Source organism: Chanodichthys erythropterus, chromosome 21 (assembly GCF_024489055.1).
Source record: "Chanodichthys erythropterus isolate Z2021 chromosome 21, ASM2448905v1, whole genome shotgun sequence".
NCBI classification, from domain to species: domain Eukaryota; kingdom Metazoa; phylum Chordata; class Actinopteri; order Cypriniformes; family Xenocyprididae; genus Chanodichthys; species Chanodichthys erythropterus.
The window spans coordinates 32,428,750-32,446,080 of record NC_090241.1 but is presented as its reverse complement, the minus strand read 5'-3'; the positions used below and the strand labels follow the sequence as shown (position 1 = coordinate 32,446,080).

Sequence of the window (17,331 nt, the reverse complement as noted above, 5' to 3'; positions counted from 1 at the left end):
ACCCAAACATGACTGTGTATTTTCTGAACTTCAAATAACGTCAAAATGCATTGATTAAATTTCAATGAAATTCAAAGAATTTGAAAAAATGATGGTTTCCACAAAATTATTAAGCAGCACAACTTTTTTTAACATTGATAATAAAAGGAAATGTTTCTTGAGCAACAAATCATAGGATCATGTGACACTAAAGACTGGAGTAATGATGCTGAAAATTCAGCTTTGCATCACAGGAATAGATGAAATTTTAAAATTCTAATTAAATTAGAAAAGTTATTTTAAATTATAAAAATGTAAGCATTTGAGCATAAGAGACTTTCTTATGTTCTTTCATGTTGACTAAAACGTCAAACAAGCTTAGTATATACTTATAAAGAAATAATGATCTTCAAGTTTGAATATAGTATTTATGACCTTTAAAGTGTGTGTATTGCGTAACCACCTTGAAATGTCAGAACAACTTCACTCTTTGCTGTCAAAGAAGGGCTTAATAGATTAATGCATCATTTATGTGTTACGCTCCTGAGAGCCTCGCTTACAACAAATGAAGGATACAGTGAATTTTTTTACGCTTAAACGCTCTTCTGAGTTGCTGCAAATGACTCTATGCTCCATGTCCGCAGCTAGCGACAGCTCGAATGAAAGTGCTTCCCTGGCTGCTCTAAATCCACTAACTTGATCTAAACACCATAATGACACAGTCGATATGATTGTGATCATTACAAAATGGGGAGTAAACATGTGCAGATATGCTTCAGCGCGAGGCTTCTCGCCCCGCAGCAGCTATAATCAGGCCACCCAATCTCATTCCTGATAATAAAACAATTATGTTCTCCGTCGTACCACAGACCCGGTCGTAAACTGCAGCCTTGCTTTTAAAGCTTGACAGGAGCAAAGCTACATTGGTTGCCAGTTTGTTTCACAGTGGTTAAAATGCTAATGAACCCAAGACATCAGAAAGGTGAAATTATAATGTCTCATTGAATGCTGAATTGGATTCAAACAAAGTCTTTAAGCAAGTTCATTGTTGCATGTGGGTTGTGCAGGTATAGAAATTAGTTTCATTTGAATAATTTTCATCTTCCTTTTTCATTCTGTTTCCCAGGGCTACCACAGACCAAGGCACTACATAGCCACACAAGGTAATTAACAAAGGCATTTCATTGAAACCAAGAGAATTCTTCTGACATGAACACAATCTACACATCTGTGTTGCTATATCCAAAATAAAAAGTATGATTAATTAGAACATCCTAGCTTAAAGGGATCATGACATGGATTTTTTTTTTTTTTTGTCATTTTAAGGTTCATTTATAATGTTAGTAAAGTTTTTTGCATGAAGAAAAACAAATATGAATGCAGAAAAAAACACCATTTACAGACAAAGCATTATGAAAACATTTACCTTCGATGTAGTTTGCGATGCAGCTGCTGTCAGATCCAATACAGTTAGCTGCTTCATCTTTCAACAAAAGTTTCCATCTGTGCCTCATTTACAAAACAAAATGCTCTGAACAAACATAACAGTATAATCCTCCAATGCTATATGGGAAGCCATTAAAAGAAGCCATCCAATTCTTTTTGACGCTGGGATCCTTCTGGAGTCTGTACAGAGTCACAAAGGAGCTGTTTAAACTGGAAGCGTCAGAGCAACGTTCATTCACTCTTCCAATTGTCCTGTTGTCGACAGACTCAAGTGAATGGAGCATGTCTCAAACTGAACGTGCATCTGTATACTGTATCCAGTGTAGACAGCGTCAGTGATTATAATGTTGTCTATATGCTTACATCCAGTGTAGGCAAATGTCAGCCATTAAGCTAGTAAATACCAGTGTGGGAGGGGCCTATGGTGCAATGATGTATAGATTGATGAATGGATTTGTCAATGTCTTGCTCTGGAGGCAGTCATATGCAAATGTATTTGCCCGTGTGACATCACAGATCCCTCAAAATCAAAACGAGCCGTTTTTGGAGCTTGATTAAACAAGCTTTGTTTATAATAAAGAGGATGTTTTAATCTATGAAACCTGCAGGATGTTTTAATGGTACAAGATCTCTTATATGTCAAAAAAAAAAAATCAAGGCCAATTTGATTTCTCATGACCCCTTTAAAAGACTATATGTTGTGTTTTGAATGCTAACTAAAAGTACTCTAAGCCACATTGTTTGTGCATGCAGTTTATTTTGTGCTTCTGATTTATAAAGTAGGTTGTTTTCTTGTTCTATTAGTTGTATTTAGTGTAAAATATTTGTAAATTAAGTAAAATGTCACTCTAATTGAGATCATTTTGTTTGTATGCAAGGTAAGCACTGCTAAATATCAACCAAGCATTGCTTGAAATGATATAAAATTGCCTGCTTAAATAGTCTCAGAGTAGTTAATCAAGTATAATTTTACTGGAGTTTGTGCATCTGCATAGAAAAAATGAAAAATAGTTTTCATAGGCCACATTTACACTGTTTTTTAATATTAACTAAAAAATCTTAAACAAAAATAAATATATTGCAATAATACTATTTATGTGAAATTTAAAAAAAAGTGTAATTAATGAAAAGTAATTTGATTTTATAGTACAACTATAAAATTTCAATAGCTACATTAGATTAGTTTTAAAGTAGCTTTCCCTGTTGGTGTGCTGTATTCCACCATTCTGATTAATTAACCTGTATTGGTCATCCATCTCAGGATATACTAGCTTGAACTACTGTTGACATCTGCGTTCCCTCAGGGACTGTTTGTGTTTCCATAAAGAAACATTGCATCTTATTTCTAGTTGATTTGTGAGTGTTGCATGGTCTTGGTGGTGGTTTGCTTCTAAATTTGTCCCTCCTCCTTTCTTGTAGGCCCCATGCAGGAGACCGTGAGGGATTTCTGGAGGATGATTTGGCAAGAGAATTCTGCTAGTATCGTCATGGTAACCAACCTGGTGGAAGTGGGCAGGGTAGGGTTCTTGTAATTATCTCTTTCCTTAATAAATATCACAGGATTAAGAATGTTATTTACAAAGCGCTCTTCCAATTGCTACACATTTAACTACGGTCTAGCAGTTAAACGGAGTGTGTCGACATTAAATGCAACACGCAAATATAGAAATCTGTGAGGTAGGAGTATTTTAGAAGTAACATCTTGTAAGAAATCCATGCAAACGTGCAATTTGTTTCTGTATCTCAAAAAAGAAAGCATAGCAAGCAACATCAAGGTTGTGGGTTTCATCCCAAACTCATCTTCACTGTGTGGTGAATCCCACAAAATATGTCATATTTAAATACATTCATAAGCATGGTTTGTGAGAATGATCTATCAATGAATGTAAATGCAAGCACAAATCATATGGCAGGACGTTTCTGTATATACAAGGAAAACTTTAAATGAGTGAGTCAAACATTTTGGAGGACATCCTAAAATCGAGCACAATTAGGTGCATAAGTCCTTCACACTATCCCAACGAGAGCTGTTTGATGTCACGTTGAGTATAATTGAGCGGTGTTCAATGATTGGCTCCAGTGAACTCGGACCACAGGGGTTGTTCATTTAGAGATAACATCCTCTCTGACAGGTGGCCAATTACACCTCTCTGTGTTTTCAAATGTCATCAGGGACTTGTTTGATAATACTGTTTCTGCAAATGCCAATTTGACTTAGACCTTGCTGTAAAATAGAGGAATACTGAGACAAATTAAGATGCAGGTGTTGTATATTAATGTGTACATGTGGGTTCTATGTATCCGTAAAGGTGAAATGTGTCCGGTATTGGCCTGACGAGACCGAGGTGTACGGAGACATTAAAGTTACGCTGATCGAAACGGAGCCTCTTGCAGAATATGTGATCAGGACTTTTACTGTTCAAAAGGTAAAAACTCATCCTCCATCTATATTCCATTTAAATGAAATGTCTCTCAAATTGCTCAGTTTCTTTGTTTGAATGCTTCCAAAATGGAATTTCCAGGGAGGCCGTTAGATAATATAGTGCCTGGATGTAATTTAATATGTGATTTTATAGCATTTATAGAAAATAAAATAGGATATTAAAAAAGAAAATATGAATAAATATAAATTACATTTATTTATTTATTTATAAAACCATTTTAGAAAATTAAAATGCCAACGGGATAGTTAAAATAAACATGATTCAAAATATGAAAACTCATGCATTTTGTTTTCTCAAGTACACTGAAAAATATAAACTTTTGAAACAGCACTGTCTGCATGCATCTCTTCATCCAATCTTATGTTCATCCATACCATATGAGCCATCAGCTTGTGTTTAAGCCCATTATGCATCTCTCACTTTTAATGTTCTTATTATACAGGAACAGCTTGACGTCAGATCTGCATAAATTAAAAAAAAAAAAAAAAAAAAAAAAAAAATCTAACCACAATGTTTTAACAAACAAACTTTCCGAGATCTTAACATAAGCCAACAGACAATATTTTGCAATGAAAGCAAACTGCAAAGAAAGCTCTTAGGACCGGTAGAGTTTTCTTGTTGAATGTTGTAATCCAAACAGAACAGATGTAGGGAAGCTTTGATAGTGGGTGAAATTAGTGTTTGGGAGTCGTTTTTGAGGGGGAGAGCGCGGTATGGAACAGCATGTCATCAGCAACTTTCTTAAATCACTCAATCCATCTGTCTCACAAGGCTTCTGCCTCTCAAACGCTTCCTCGACTTTAAAAGAGAGTTGTTAGGGTACATCCTCCTCTCAGCGCATAGTTGTGCTTCATAATGAGTGGGAGCAGAAAATGACAAGAGATGTTTATTGGTTTCGCTTAGACAGCAATGAGATCAAACGGGTATCAAACAGGGACTTTTGCTTAAGTCTCTTCAATTTTCAGATATTTCTCTAGAGAAAAGGCCATCGAAATTTCTCCTTAAAGGGATACAGTAGTTCATCATAATAGTAAATCATGGAATAATTTCATTTTGGGGTGAACTATCCCTTTAAATGTAATGAAAACATATCTGGGTCACAATTTAAAAAAATTATTTTTCTAAGGATTTATGTGTATTTTATATTTTATGTGTATTTTTTATTTTATAAGTGTATTTATATATTATATTTTATAAATTATATTTTGCAGTAAGGTAATGAAGTTTTTTTTTTTTTTTTTTTGCATTTTTATAAATTTTATTTGGGGGATGGGGGAGGTGGAGGAAGAATAACTCTTTCTTAAGATCATTCTTGAGTGTAAATGTGTGTCTAGGTATGCACTTCATCTCCAAGTGTTGGACGTCAGAGCGATTTCTTTTTTTTCAAGCTTTCAGTACCTCTAGTCATCTATAGCAGCTCAGTTACGACTCTCCAGACACACACGCGCACACAAGCTGCATTAAACGGCTACACGAGTCCTCGCTTGGTGGTATCAGCACCTCCAGGCACGGATTACAGCGCTCTCAATCCCAAATTATAATTAAAAGCTTATCAGAGCATTAAGTGCTAGTAAGGAAGTAATGGAAAAGGTTTCTACTGTAACGCAACGCTGTGTGTGGAAAAGCCTCAGCGCTCGCACAGATCGAAACACACGTGTAGTTGTGCTATGGTTCAAACACTGACCATGAGGCCCTGACATTTTCTACACTAATTTTGGGGAAAATCACAAAACTTATAAAAGTTTCAGTGTCACCTTGACATTAAATATAAGAGGGCACAACAATAAAGATGCTGCTTTTTAATTTAATTTAATTTAATTTAATTTAATTTAATTTAATTTAATTTAATTTAATTTAATTTAATTTAATTTAATTTAATTTAATTTAATTTAATTTAATTTTTTTCCAATCCAAAACCTTATCATTCATATTGTTGATCCTTGTAATATACCATGGTGTTTACACTGTATACACTGCAAAATACACCACATGGTGTTGATTGTTATTGACATGCACTTATTGGGTGCCGTAATCCTAGCCATCTTCTAGCATAATCACATACCCGTTACCCTCAGATGATGACACCTGTAGATATTTAGCTCACCACATGCTCTTGTTTGCAGAAGGGTCATCACGAGATTCGGGAAATCCGGCAGTTCCATTTCACCAGCTGGCCCGATCACGGCGTTCCCTGCTACGCCACAGGCCTGCTGGGCTTCATCCGCCAGGTCAAGTTCCTCAATCCTCCAGACGCAGGGCCCATCGTGGTGCACTGCAGGTGAGCTCTTAACTTGTATTTTTTTCCTGTCTGTAACTTTCTCACTCTTCTTACATATATTTACTGTAAGGTTCTGTTGTAAAGTTGGGCTGTTGTGTGATTATGAATCTACAATGAGAAATCCATTGATTATTTAAATTAAACATACTCCCAGAGGACTTTCAGTGGCTGCTAGAAATACTGTAATATGTTCAAATGCTGTAGGTTTGTTTACTGGTCTTAGTTTGGGCTGGTCTTCAAAGTGATGTCATAAAGTATTATTTTAATTATGCATGTCAATATATAATAAATAATAATCTTATATTTAAAAAATAAAAATAAATAATTTTGAATTTGCTCAAATTTTAGAATAAAACTTGCTAGGGTAAAACCATTAAAATTTAGAAATAAAATAAAACTAAATATTAGATGAAAAACAAACATAAATTTAAGTGCTAAATTTACTAAATCTGAAACATAAAAATGAATTAAAGCAAGAGAGAAATATAAAAGAGAACAAAGTAATAAAAATTAAACGTAACAAATTGACTATAACCTAAACTAAAATGAAAATGAAAATATAAAAAAAATATAAATAAAAAAAAATAAAAATATTAATAAGTATCGTAATAGTATATAAATGATATTAAAATCCACACATAAGTGTTTTAATTTTCTGGTCTCTAGGTCATTTTATACATGTTCAGCTTCCATGATGTTAAATACCACCATACAAACATTACCCTTCAGAAGGTCTTTCTCCGTCTTTTACTGATAAACGAGAGTATGATTAAAGGATTGCTGTGTTTGTGTTGAACACAGATACTGGTACTAAACTGCTTTAATGTGAAATTAGGTAAATGCATTGATTTCATTAAATGTATTTAATGAAACATTTATTTTATCTCATATGTATGGCAGTCCAGAAGAACACTTTCTGTCAGCATAACTCATTTTTCATGTAACAGGAAAAGAACCCTGGGAGTTACAAGAGAAAAGATGATTTTCACACATATTCATGTGCTCTCACACATTCACCAATGTAGAACATTTCGGCACATGGATAGACATTCACCCATGAATCTGTCTGCAACATGAACACATGGATAGACAGAAACGTTCTCACAATTGTGGGGAGTAATTGGGGGACGTGTGCGAAGAAGGTTTGGGAATGAAAGGCGACAGCAGGAGACTGTGAAGTGGCAGTGTGAATTTGCAATCGGCCTTACGATCCCAGAGACGAAGCAGATGTGACAAAGAAACCTCTAGAGCGGATTAGCCCAAGTGTCAAGTGCTCCTGGTGTAGAGATTAAGATTTTGATTCAAGCTAGTTTTTCAGAACGTTACAAATGTTTTTTACTTCCATGGAACATGAAAGGAGTTTTCGCAGAATGTCCTGGCTGCTCGCAACAGGTTTTCAAACCTGACATGACAAACTGATGTATATAAAAGGTGCATATAAAAGATCTACAGTGGAAAAGATTACCAGTGAATAATGTTACATAGTGGACTGTAACAAAAAGCTATATGACGTCCAAGGACTTACAATATAGTGTTTGAATAACATGGACTACGGTTATGGTGCTTTTATGAAGCTCTATTGTCATTTTTGCTGCTCATTAGTGTCTGTCATTTACTTCCATTGTACGTGAAAGAGCAGCCAAGACTAAAGATTCTACTAAATATCTGCTTTTGTGTTCCACTGAAGAAAGAAAGTCTTACAGGTTTAAAACATGAGGGTGAGTAAATGTCAGAACATTTTATGTTATTCCTTAAAAAGTTTATATTGATTGTGTAAAGATGAAATGTGTCATTTTTTAAACTTTGATTAAAAGCAATGTAGCGCATTAAACTAATGAACACTTAGGACCTTATGGCAATTTTTGACAGAGGATGTGAGATATAAAGGACATCCTCCCTGTCTCTCCCTTGCTTTCTTTTTGTCAGTTGTTTACCACTCGCACCATTAATCACTGTGAGTGACGGCCAATCTGTGGCACCGTGGAGTTGCTCTGTATTTGTGTGTGCGAGTCGTTTTAGAGTGACTGATAGCACATCTTCTGTCCAAATGGTCTTTTTCACACACACAAGCATCTTGGTCTGCCAGAACCTTGTTTTCGAAACACCTAACATTTGGATCCTAGCAGAAATCTGCCTTACGAATGTGTTGTGTGTGTGGGTCAGGTTTTACCCATGTTGTGAGTACCAAATGTCCCCAGAAGCATAGTAAAACCTTAAACCATGTACACTGTGGAGACCAGCAGTTCCTGTGAGAAGAACGCCTTTAATAAATGTCTTCATAAACACATAAAAAAAAGCTAAAACAGTTTCTGTAGGTTAGGTTTAGAGTTTAGTAAATATATTATTAAATATAAATATATAAAAAATTATATTTTATGATTTTTATATTTATAGTAAATCTGGCCCTTAATAATTTAAAATAAGAATTTAAATCTGTCCTCTCCAACACAATGTAGTCTTACATCAGAAATGGAGCTGGTGGAAGGTTATCATGAGGTTAAAAGCAACACATAAGCCTGAACTTCTGTATTTTCTGCAGTGCTGGTGCTGGAAGAACCGGCTGTTTCATTGCAGTGGACATTATGTTGGACATGGCAGAGAGTGAGGGTGTGGTGGACATCTTCAACTGCATCAGAGAACTGCGCTCACAGAGAGTCAACATGGTTCAGACAGAGGTGAGCAGCCCTACAGCTTTGAACAGCACTGTTTAACCTCAGAGTTTGTGGTTCAGGCAATCAGATTGTGCACATGCTTATATACTCATTTACTTATTCATTCATTTGCTAAATTATTAATTTGTTCACTTTCTTAATTATTCACTCACTAAACTTTTCTCAGTTTCACTCATGTCATTTACTGTCCCTTTCACTATTGTACTTCTCAGTCATCATTGTTAGGGAAAATTACGTTTATAAGTAATGTGTTACAATATTGTGTTAGGTTACCTTTTTTTGGTAATGTGTTATGTTACTTTTGCATTGCTTGTTTGTTTTTAATAACAAAAAAAGTTCTATTTTTGGCAAATGTAAAGGCCCTTTCACACCAAAAGTGAATAAAACTCAGGGCACACAACAGCACACACAACACCTCTGCACTTATTCCTGATTTCTCTCAACATGGGGACAGTAAAGCTGTCAGTTGTTGTTGTTTTTGTTTTTTTTATTATTATTATTTATTTATGTATTTATTTTTTTATTTGAAAGTAATCCGATACTTTAGTAGTTACTTGAAAACAGTAATCTGATTACGTAACTCGCTTTACTTGTAATGCGTTACTCCCAACACTGTCAGTCAAACACTTGCAACCTCACTCGCTTAATCACATAGCCTTTTTCTAAGCTCTCGTCTGTGAAGATGATATTGAAGCCATCTATTTTCAACTTAGAACTTAGATAACCTTTCTTTTCCCTACATTAATCTCCACACTATAACATCAAAACAGCCATAAAATTAAACTGCCTAGACAATGACAGGCAGTATTTACTAAATATTGGAATTTAAAGTCATGCCCCCTAGTGGTGAATGAAAATTAATATTGCACTGTTTTAAAATGCAACAAAGCAATAATTTTACATTATGAGTATAAATTATTAAATAGTTTATTTTACATTTCATGTTTTGACACTATTGTTAACTGTTTTAAAAAAAAAAAAACTCTTTAAGCCTTGAGTTTCAAGCAAATTCCTACTGTTGTACAAAATTATAATTATATAATTTTATTATAAATATTATTATTATGTATAATAATACATTACTATTATTATAAATAATATAACATTTTATATACATTTTATTAATTGTATAAATATAACATTTTTCTATTATTATAAATCATTTATAATAATAAATGTCTAAATCACTAAATCTCACACTACATCAAATCAGCAAGCTATTTTATTCAGTTCTGATATTACACATTTTTTGCGGTGAGGATAGCATGCTTTTAAAAGACTAACACTAAACGCAGTGGTGGTGATAATGGCTTCTGGGAGGCACTTTGTGTCAGCCTGCAGCTCCATTCAAAGGTAATCCTCCACAGACACAACACACAGCAATTAATCTTTTAAAAGGCTTTTTCCTCGTCTTTTGTCCTCAGCCCTCTGCAGAAGTGCTCACCGGGTTATGGAGTAATAGGTACGAGAGGTCAGCTCAGCTTGACTTTAGCTTAGCGTGGATCAAAGGCCTACATTAGCATTCAAACCTTTAAGCCGGAGGCATTGTTGAGCTAAAATATGGATAATTCCAGCCCATATGTGAGGCTGTGGTTTAAGAAGGAGTTTAATATTAGCTGCAGGATGGGGGCGGTGTTTGAGTGCCCCCTTGATCTCATTTTTAAGGCCACAGTTGAAGCGGTTTTGAGGAACGCTGTTGTCGCCGCAGGATTTTAGCATCAGAAGCTGCAATGCTGAAATCCATGTAAAACACCCTTGAGGCAAGAGTCATTCCCCTTCAGCAAACTGTGCTTCATGCGTCAATGTTCATGCAATGGTCCATATGAACGTTTGTGAGGGGTATCGACTCCATATTTCCCTGAAGATTTGCAATGATGCAGTGTGGCGTTCACTCTCAGCTAGAGTTTGAAACGTATATATGTTTGGATGTTCGAGAATGTAAATTGGCTGGTTTGAAGATGTAAAAGTTTAAATCAAACCCCTTAATTATTTTAGAGCTGTGATTATTGTTTTTATTATTAAAAATTAGCACTAAAATGCCAAAGGGAGCTTTTCTCATGTGGCCTACCAGCAGCTACACTAATTTAGAATCAGCGAGATAATTAAAAGTGCTTCTGATATTGCATTACTTTTAAATCTTAAACTGATTAAATATATATGAAATTCAGTATGATGGTGTGTGAGTGTGTGTATATACACATACATACATATATATATAGAGAGAGAGAGAGAGAGAGAGAGAGACACTCACACACCATAATACTGAATTTCAGAAGCACCATGAAATTAGCATCTCTTACCATGTCTGTAACACAGTATTTTTTGTAAGTGTTGATCTCTATCTCTATCCCTTTCTCTGCAGGAGCAGTATGTGTTCGTGCACGATGCTATTCTGGAAGCTTGTTTATGTGGAAACACAGCTATCCCAGTGTGTGAATTCAGAGCCATCTACTACAACATCAGCAGACTGGACCCTCAGACCAACTCCAGCCAGATCAAAGATGAGTTTCAGGTGAGAAACTTTTTTTCCTTTTTTGTAGATATCTTCTGGTATTTGCAACTACAAAAAAACAACAAAAAAAAAAACATTACACGATATGAAAAAGAAGAAGAAAAAAAAAGAGTCTTATAATATTTGAAGGAGATCCCATTTGAATTTTACACATTTTTTATGATTTTACAAGAATTAGTACATTACTGTGTCTAAATTACAAATCTTATTATTCACGGGTTGATCTTTCCTATCTCAGGAGACACAAATGAAACAAATGTAGACATACATACAATTGAAGACTTTTAATTGCAGATTTGAGTACAGTCTGTAGCTATGTTTCCATCTAAAGTTACAAATTTAACTTAATTGGAATATCGTATAAAACCATTGGTCCAGGCATTTGAGAATGACCAAACCAACATTTGAGATGCTGTGCAATAAAACTGGTCTGCTGATAAGTCCAGCTATCCAATCACATCCTCTGTTCAGGCAAAGTCACATGAGTTTTTTGTTGAGCATCGAGGGATTTATTCAGTAAATGTCTTTCCAATGTAGTTTGTCTTTTTGTTGGATAAAAAAATTATCCACCACAATTGAGCACCTATATTTCTTGGCTTTCCATCCAACATTTTTCATGCAATATCCCAACATTTGCTTAAAAATAGGTAAATGCAAACATAGCTTGTGGAATAGGTTGTTTGCACATGACGTCATTGCTGCAGCGCAAAATGCGGCTGGAGAGTAAGGAGTGATTTTTCTATATAGGAATACTATCACAAACTCAAAATTCCTATGTTTTGCGTCATTTATGGTTGCTCAAATCGATCAAACCGAGAAACCACAATGAGCTTTTTTCGTTTACGTAACTTATATCGTTTTTTAACTTTAAAAGTTGTCACCTTTTATAGCATTGTGCGTCTGCTGATACTGAGATGAATATGGACACCTGCTTAACTTTTTGACTTGGTTAAATATTCACATTCTTCATGGTATCGTTTGCAGAGAAGAGAAGCTATTTTATCTCATTGCATGATCATTTGGTGTTTTCACTTCCGTTTTGTAGAATTCCATTTAAAATGTTGATCTGGTAACCTTGAAAACAGTGTCACGCGCTGCTGCTTCAGCCATCATATGGTAGAAAATGTCCAAATAAAAAAAATGTGTTCAACAAGTCGATCCATTTCTTGGTTGGAAGGGTGTAAATGTTACTGTAGTTTTAATGTTTTCTTTGTAAATATTCACTTTCCCATATGACCAGTAATCGGAGGGGCATTCAGCAGACAGACACCCTTTTTAACAGTCTATGACAGACACTGACACATTGTGTTTTTTTGTGTGTGTGTTTATTTCAACAAACGACAACCAAAATCAAACCCACAGAAGCTTGTGAACAGTTTTGAAGTGGCTGCGTGCAAGTTATGCTCATTCACAAGGAGAGTGAGAGTCATGCTCGCAAATGTAAAGTTAATTATTAAACCAAACAAAATACAACACTTTCAAAAACACTCAGCTATGTGATTATTTTATTGATAGGAAGTAGGTTCAATCAGTGACATTATTAGATTTGCTATACGGCGTCTCCCCATCACCTCCTCAACCTGCTTCCCTTATTGTGTTTTTACACCGTCCAGTTTTTTCCCTGAGCGATGATGTGAGCTCCTGTTGCAATTCTCGTTTCAGCATAAATGGCAACAATTTTCACAATCATGACAGAAAATTCAAAAATACTGCCTTAAGTTCACTAGCAGAAAGGCAGCACGATATAAACAAACCAGACTAGAACTGAACGCAGCGTGACGGCAGCTTCGCATTCTCTATATCTACCTCCTCGATGGCAGTCAAGTTTTTCATTTCAGTAGAAAAGTCGCTCCTCTTCATGACATAAGGTTCACGTCCAAAATATGTTGTGATTTTCTGTTTATACCTTTCTGAACCAGCACAGTACAGACTTTTCTCTAACTCTTTCAATCTAATTTTCACTGCTTGCCCTCCACGTTAATTTCGCGCATCACCAAAACCACGTGACTGCGAACAACCTATTGCTGAAATCTCCTCTGAAAGAACTCCCGATATCTCAGAATATCATCCTCCATTTGCTCTCAATTCAATCTCATTCCAATCTAGGAGGAACAGTTGAGACACTGAAGAGATCCCATTTGTGATTTATCTTTCCTCCGAGCCTTAAAAGTAGTTGGAGCATACATGTTTTTAAAGCTTTATGTTTTGTGTTCCTGCAGCTCTTAAACTATAATCAGTGAGCAGCCCACATGGAGGCCTAATTTACTGAATCCTCCAAGGTTTTTTTTGCTGTCGATTGACAGTACTGTATTATGGCTGAAGGCCTCGCAGCTATTTCTAACAACTTTATCAAGCTCTCTGGTGTGATTTCATCATGATTTCTCCTAAATTCAAAGTGCTTTTAAATAAGTCAATCAGCAAAGCATGGTGACTTCCTTAATGCATTTAGATGAGGCAGGTGAGTAAAGACACAGTGACTCAGACATCGGGGGAGAAAGCGCATTTTTACGAGCCAATGCCGGGCTGCTAGAGCCCCATAAAGCCCAGAGCTGAGCTATTTCTTTTCATGGTGCCTTTATGTTTTGTATTCCCTGTGAAATGAGCAAGCTGCTGCCGTCTGAGGGGAAGCAAAGCTTCAGATCTGTGAGGTGTCTCATAAAATATGATGAATATGTTTCTATCTTTCTTTCCTCCCAGATCTTTCGTTTTCTTTCTAGCGTTGCATCTTTCTCTCTTGCAAGCCATTTTTCACTTTCTGTCTCTCTTTCCATCTGCCTCTCTCTCAACGTCTTTATGTTCTTCAGTGTGTCTTATACATAAGTAATGACTGACCTTCAGTTTACTAAAATATTTGCATTGGTTGTGGTTGGACCAGCAGTGTGAGTGGAATTGGTTTTATAAATGCACCATTTTTTCCCCATGTAAGATCAAGAGCAGCTTTATGTTTGAGATCAGTTTGTTTTTCTATGTATTAAAGATGTATGTTACAGTGCTTCATGTCTTCTTCCTCAGACTCTGAATATAGTGACACCACGTGTTCGTCCGGAGGACTGCAGCGTGGGTCTGCTCCCGCGTAACCACGATAAGAACCGCAGCATGGACGTCCTCGCGGTGGACCGCTGCCTGCCTTTCCTCATTTCTGTTGACGGCGAGTCTAGCAACTACATCAATGCAGCGCTGATGGACGTAAGTTTGAGTGCTTTGTTAGTTGTCACCTGGCCTATATTGTTGAATGTAAAAAATCTAGTATAGCTGATACCCCAAATTAATTACATTTTTAACCACTATCTACATAAGAGCCAGCTGCAAATACACAAAGGACTGACCGAGATGAAGCTGTTCTCTGTGGGTACATGAGCTCGCATTAGCGAAAGCGTCAAAACAAATAGTAAAACAGGCACTATGTTTATATATGAGTCACATATTTGAGGTCTAAATCAGTGGTTCCCAAACTGGGGTACGTAAGGGGACAAAAGGGGGTACGCGAACAAAATTCTGAGTAGTTCATTTAATTCTACCTTAAAATAATATTAAAATCGAGCATGTATTTCTAACTGCCAAAATTTAATCAAATTACCTCATCATTTGCAGTCAAAAATGACTGTATCCACACAAGCAGCATGCATATTATTGATTGTGCGCAGTCTGCTGCCTTATATCGCGCTAAATTACTGTAATTCTCGACAATGCACCTTTGTAAAAGTGGGGATTTAGCACTTACTCGCATGAAGAACAAATATAGACACAGATAATGGATTAATTTCGATTTAAGAATCGAACTTTCTCAGATACAAAAACATACCGTGTGAGTTCTTGTATTTAATGATGATAACGAACAAGAATAGAATTGTTCCCAAATATATCCACATGACTGCGAACGTGACATTATTATACAACAGGTCAAAATATTAAACGTACATTTTAAACACAGTACTGTCAGTATTTACTCTATTTTGCAATGAAATAATAGTTCTAACGAAAACCACAGCAGAACTACAACACACGTCTATGTTTCGCGAACAATTCTGCGGCTTTGAATGAATCGTGAGAGTCATTGATTCAATGATTCATTCACAGCCACTTGCTTCGTTAATGAATGAATGACTCGATGACTCACTCATAAAAACAATGACTTGCTGCCACCTTCTGGCGGTTTTAGTTTAATATTTAAAAGTTTTACCTCGTTTTACCATCATTGCATATTTCTCTATTGAACATTTTTTATTTAAAATATTATTTCTTTTATAAAGTTATTCATAAAGGTAAAAGAATGCACTGGAAAATCAATTTAGGGGGCAAATATTGTCCCTTAATGGTAAAGGTGTGACTGCAGTCGAAGTGGAAGAGAGGGGGTACGCGGAAGGATGGTAATCCCTTCAGGGGGTACTCCAAGATAAAAAGTTTGGGAACAACTGGTCTAAATAACTACAGTCTTGCCTAAAAAAATTCTTTAAACTACATTTCATGACATAACAACAGTCGGAGCTATACAAATGGTGAAACGGTACCAGTGCTGATACTGGGAGAATATCGCACGGCTCTCAGCTAATCAGATTCGAGAACCAGAAAGAACTGTTGTATAAAGTATAATATACTATAACGACTTCAGACCACAACTATAACCGTAACAACACAGAGTAAAAGATAGCTGATGAACGATAAAAACATTGACAGCCAATCAGAATCTATCCTGCTTTAAAGAGCTCAAGCATTTAAAGTGGCAAACTGCTCTTGCTTATTAGAAACAGAATGGTATCGTTTGCTGGTGTAGACGCTAATATAGTTATCGTTATAGTTACAGTTATCATTATATCGTTTTTGATGTGAATGGGCCTTAAGAAGGAATTTAGATTTATAAAACTTCAAAGTATTTTTTAAAGTCAATTTTTTATATTAAATAACTAAAAAACAATATGTTACTTCACTTCCCATAGTGCACTATGATAAATCCCAGGTAAGCGGAGCAGAACGCCCAGGAGATCACACAGTGACAATCTCATAAACAAGCCAATTTAACAAATACAAGATTAGATCACATCTCCGTAATCTCCACACATAGATCATAATCACACTCGTACCATAAACCAGCATCTTCTCGCAGCATCCAAAAAGGATAATCAAGACAGAAGACACGCACCTCAGATAAAGAACAACAAGATGGAAAAAAAGAAGATAAGCAGCAAATGAATTGAACGGCCGACCCGTGGTAGAATAGCGTGTGTGTTCGTCTCAAACAGAGACTCGGCAGTCCATGTCAATGAATACCCTGGCAAGGTTATCACTCAGTCTCTGTGCTTCCTGTCCCTCTGCAGGTCTCCATTTAGTTTTGGTCATTACACATGTGAGGCACGTTGGGATGTGCTGGGTCCAGGCACATCTTCAGTGCTGGAAGGAAGAGTTAACTTGTTCTCTTATTGATTGCTCTAGAGCCACAAACAGCCGGCGGCCTTCATCGTAACACAGCACCCTCTGCCCAACACCGTGGCCGACTTCTGGAGGCTAGTGTTCGACTACAACTGCTCCACCATTGTGATGCTGAATGAAATGGACGCTGCGCAGGTATGTGAAGTACTTGACCCTCGACTCCATTTGTATTCTACTGCAATTCTTGTGGTGGATGATAGGATTTGTTTTCTTCATAGTATTGGATTGCGTTTTGGGGATGATTCTCAATCCGAAAAGGAGGACTAATCCAAAAATGCAATCTAAAACAAAAAAAGTCTTTATGCATGTATTAATATAATAATTTATATAAAATGTACACTACTTTTTTTTTTTCAGAAATGATGCATTAAATTGATCAAAACTGACAGTAAAGACTTCTATAATGTTACAAAATGTTTCTGTTTCAAATAAATGCTGTTAATTTGAGCTTTCTATTCATCAAAGAATCCTGAAAAATTGATTTCCACAAAAATATTGAACACAACTGTTTTCAGCATTGATAATAATAAGAAATATTTCTTGAGCAGCTAATCAACATATTAGAATGATCTCTGA

The 17,331-nt window shown here is 35.9% G+C and overlaps 1 protein-coding gene across 1 annotated transcript in view; it reads left to right on the top strand.

Moving 5' to 3' along the window:
• ptprt (protein tyrosine phosphatase receptor type T) overlaps positions 1-17,331 on the top strand; it is a 277,019-nt gene that overhangs the window by 247,808 nt on the left and 11,880 nt on the right. The window contains exons 22-29 of the mRNA XM_067374922.1: positions 1,106-1,142; positions 2,845-2,942; positions 3,735-3,851; positions 5,993-6,147; positions 8,687-8,822; positions 11,182-11,331; positions 14,344-14,517; positions 16,759-16,890. Of these exons, the coding sequence (XP_067231023.1) occupies positions 1,106-1,142; positions 2,845-2,942; positions 3,735-3,851; positions 5,993-6,147; positions 8,687-8,822; positions 11,182-11,331; positions 14,344-14,517; positions 16,759-16,890 (999 nt within the window). The remainder of the gene's footprint in view (positions 1-1,105; positions 1,143-2,844; positions 2,943-3,734; positions 3,852-5,992; positions 6,148-8,686; positions 8,823-11,181; positions 11,332-14,343; positions 14,518-16,758; positions 16,891-17,331) is intronic.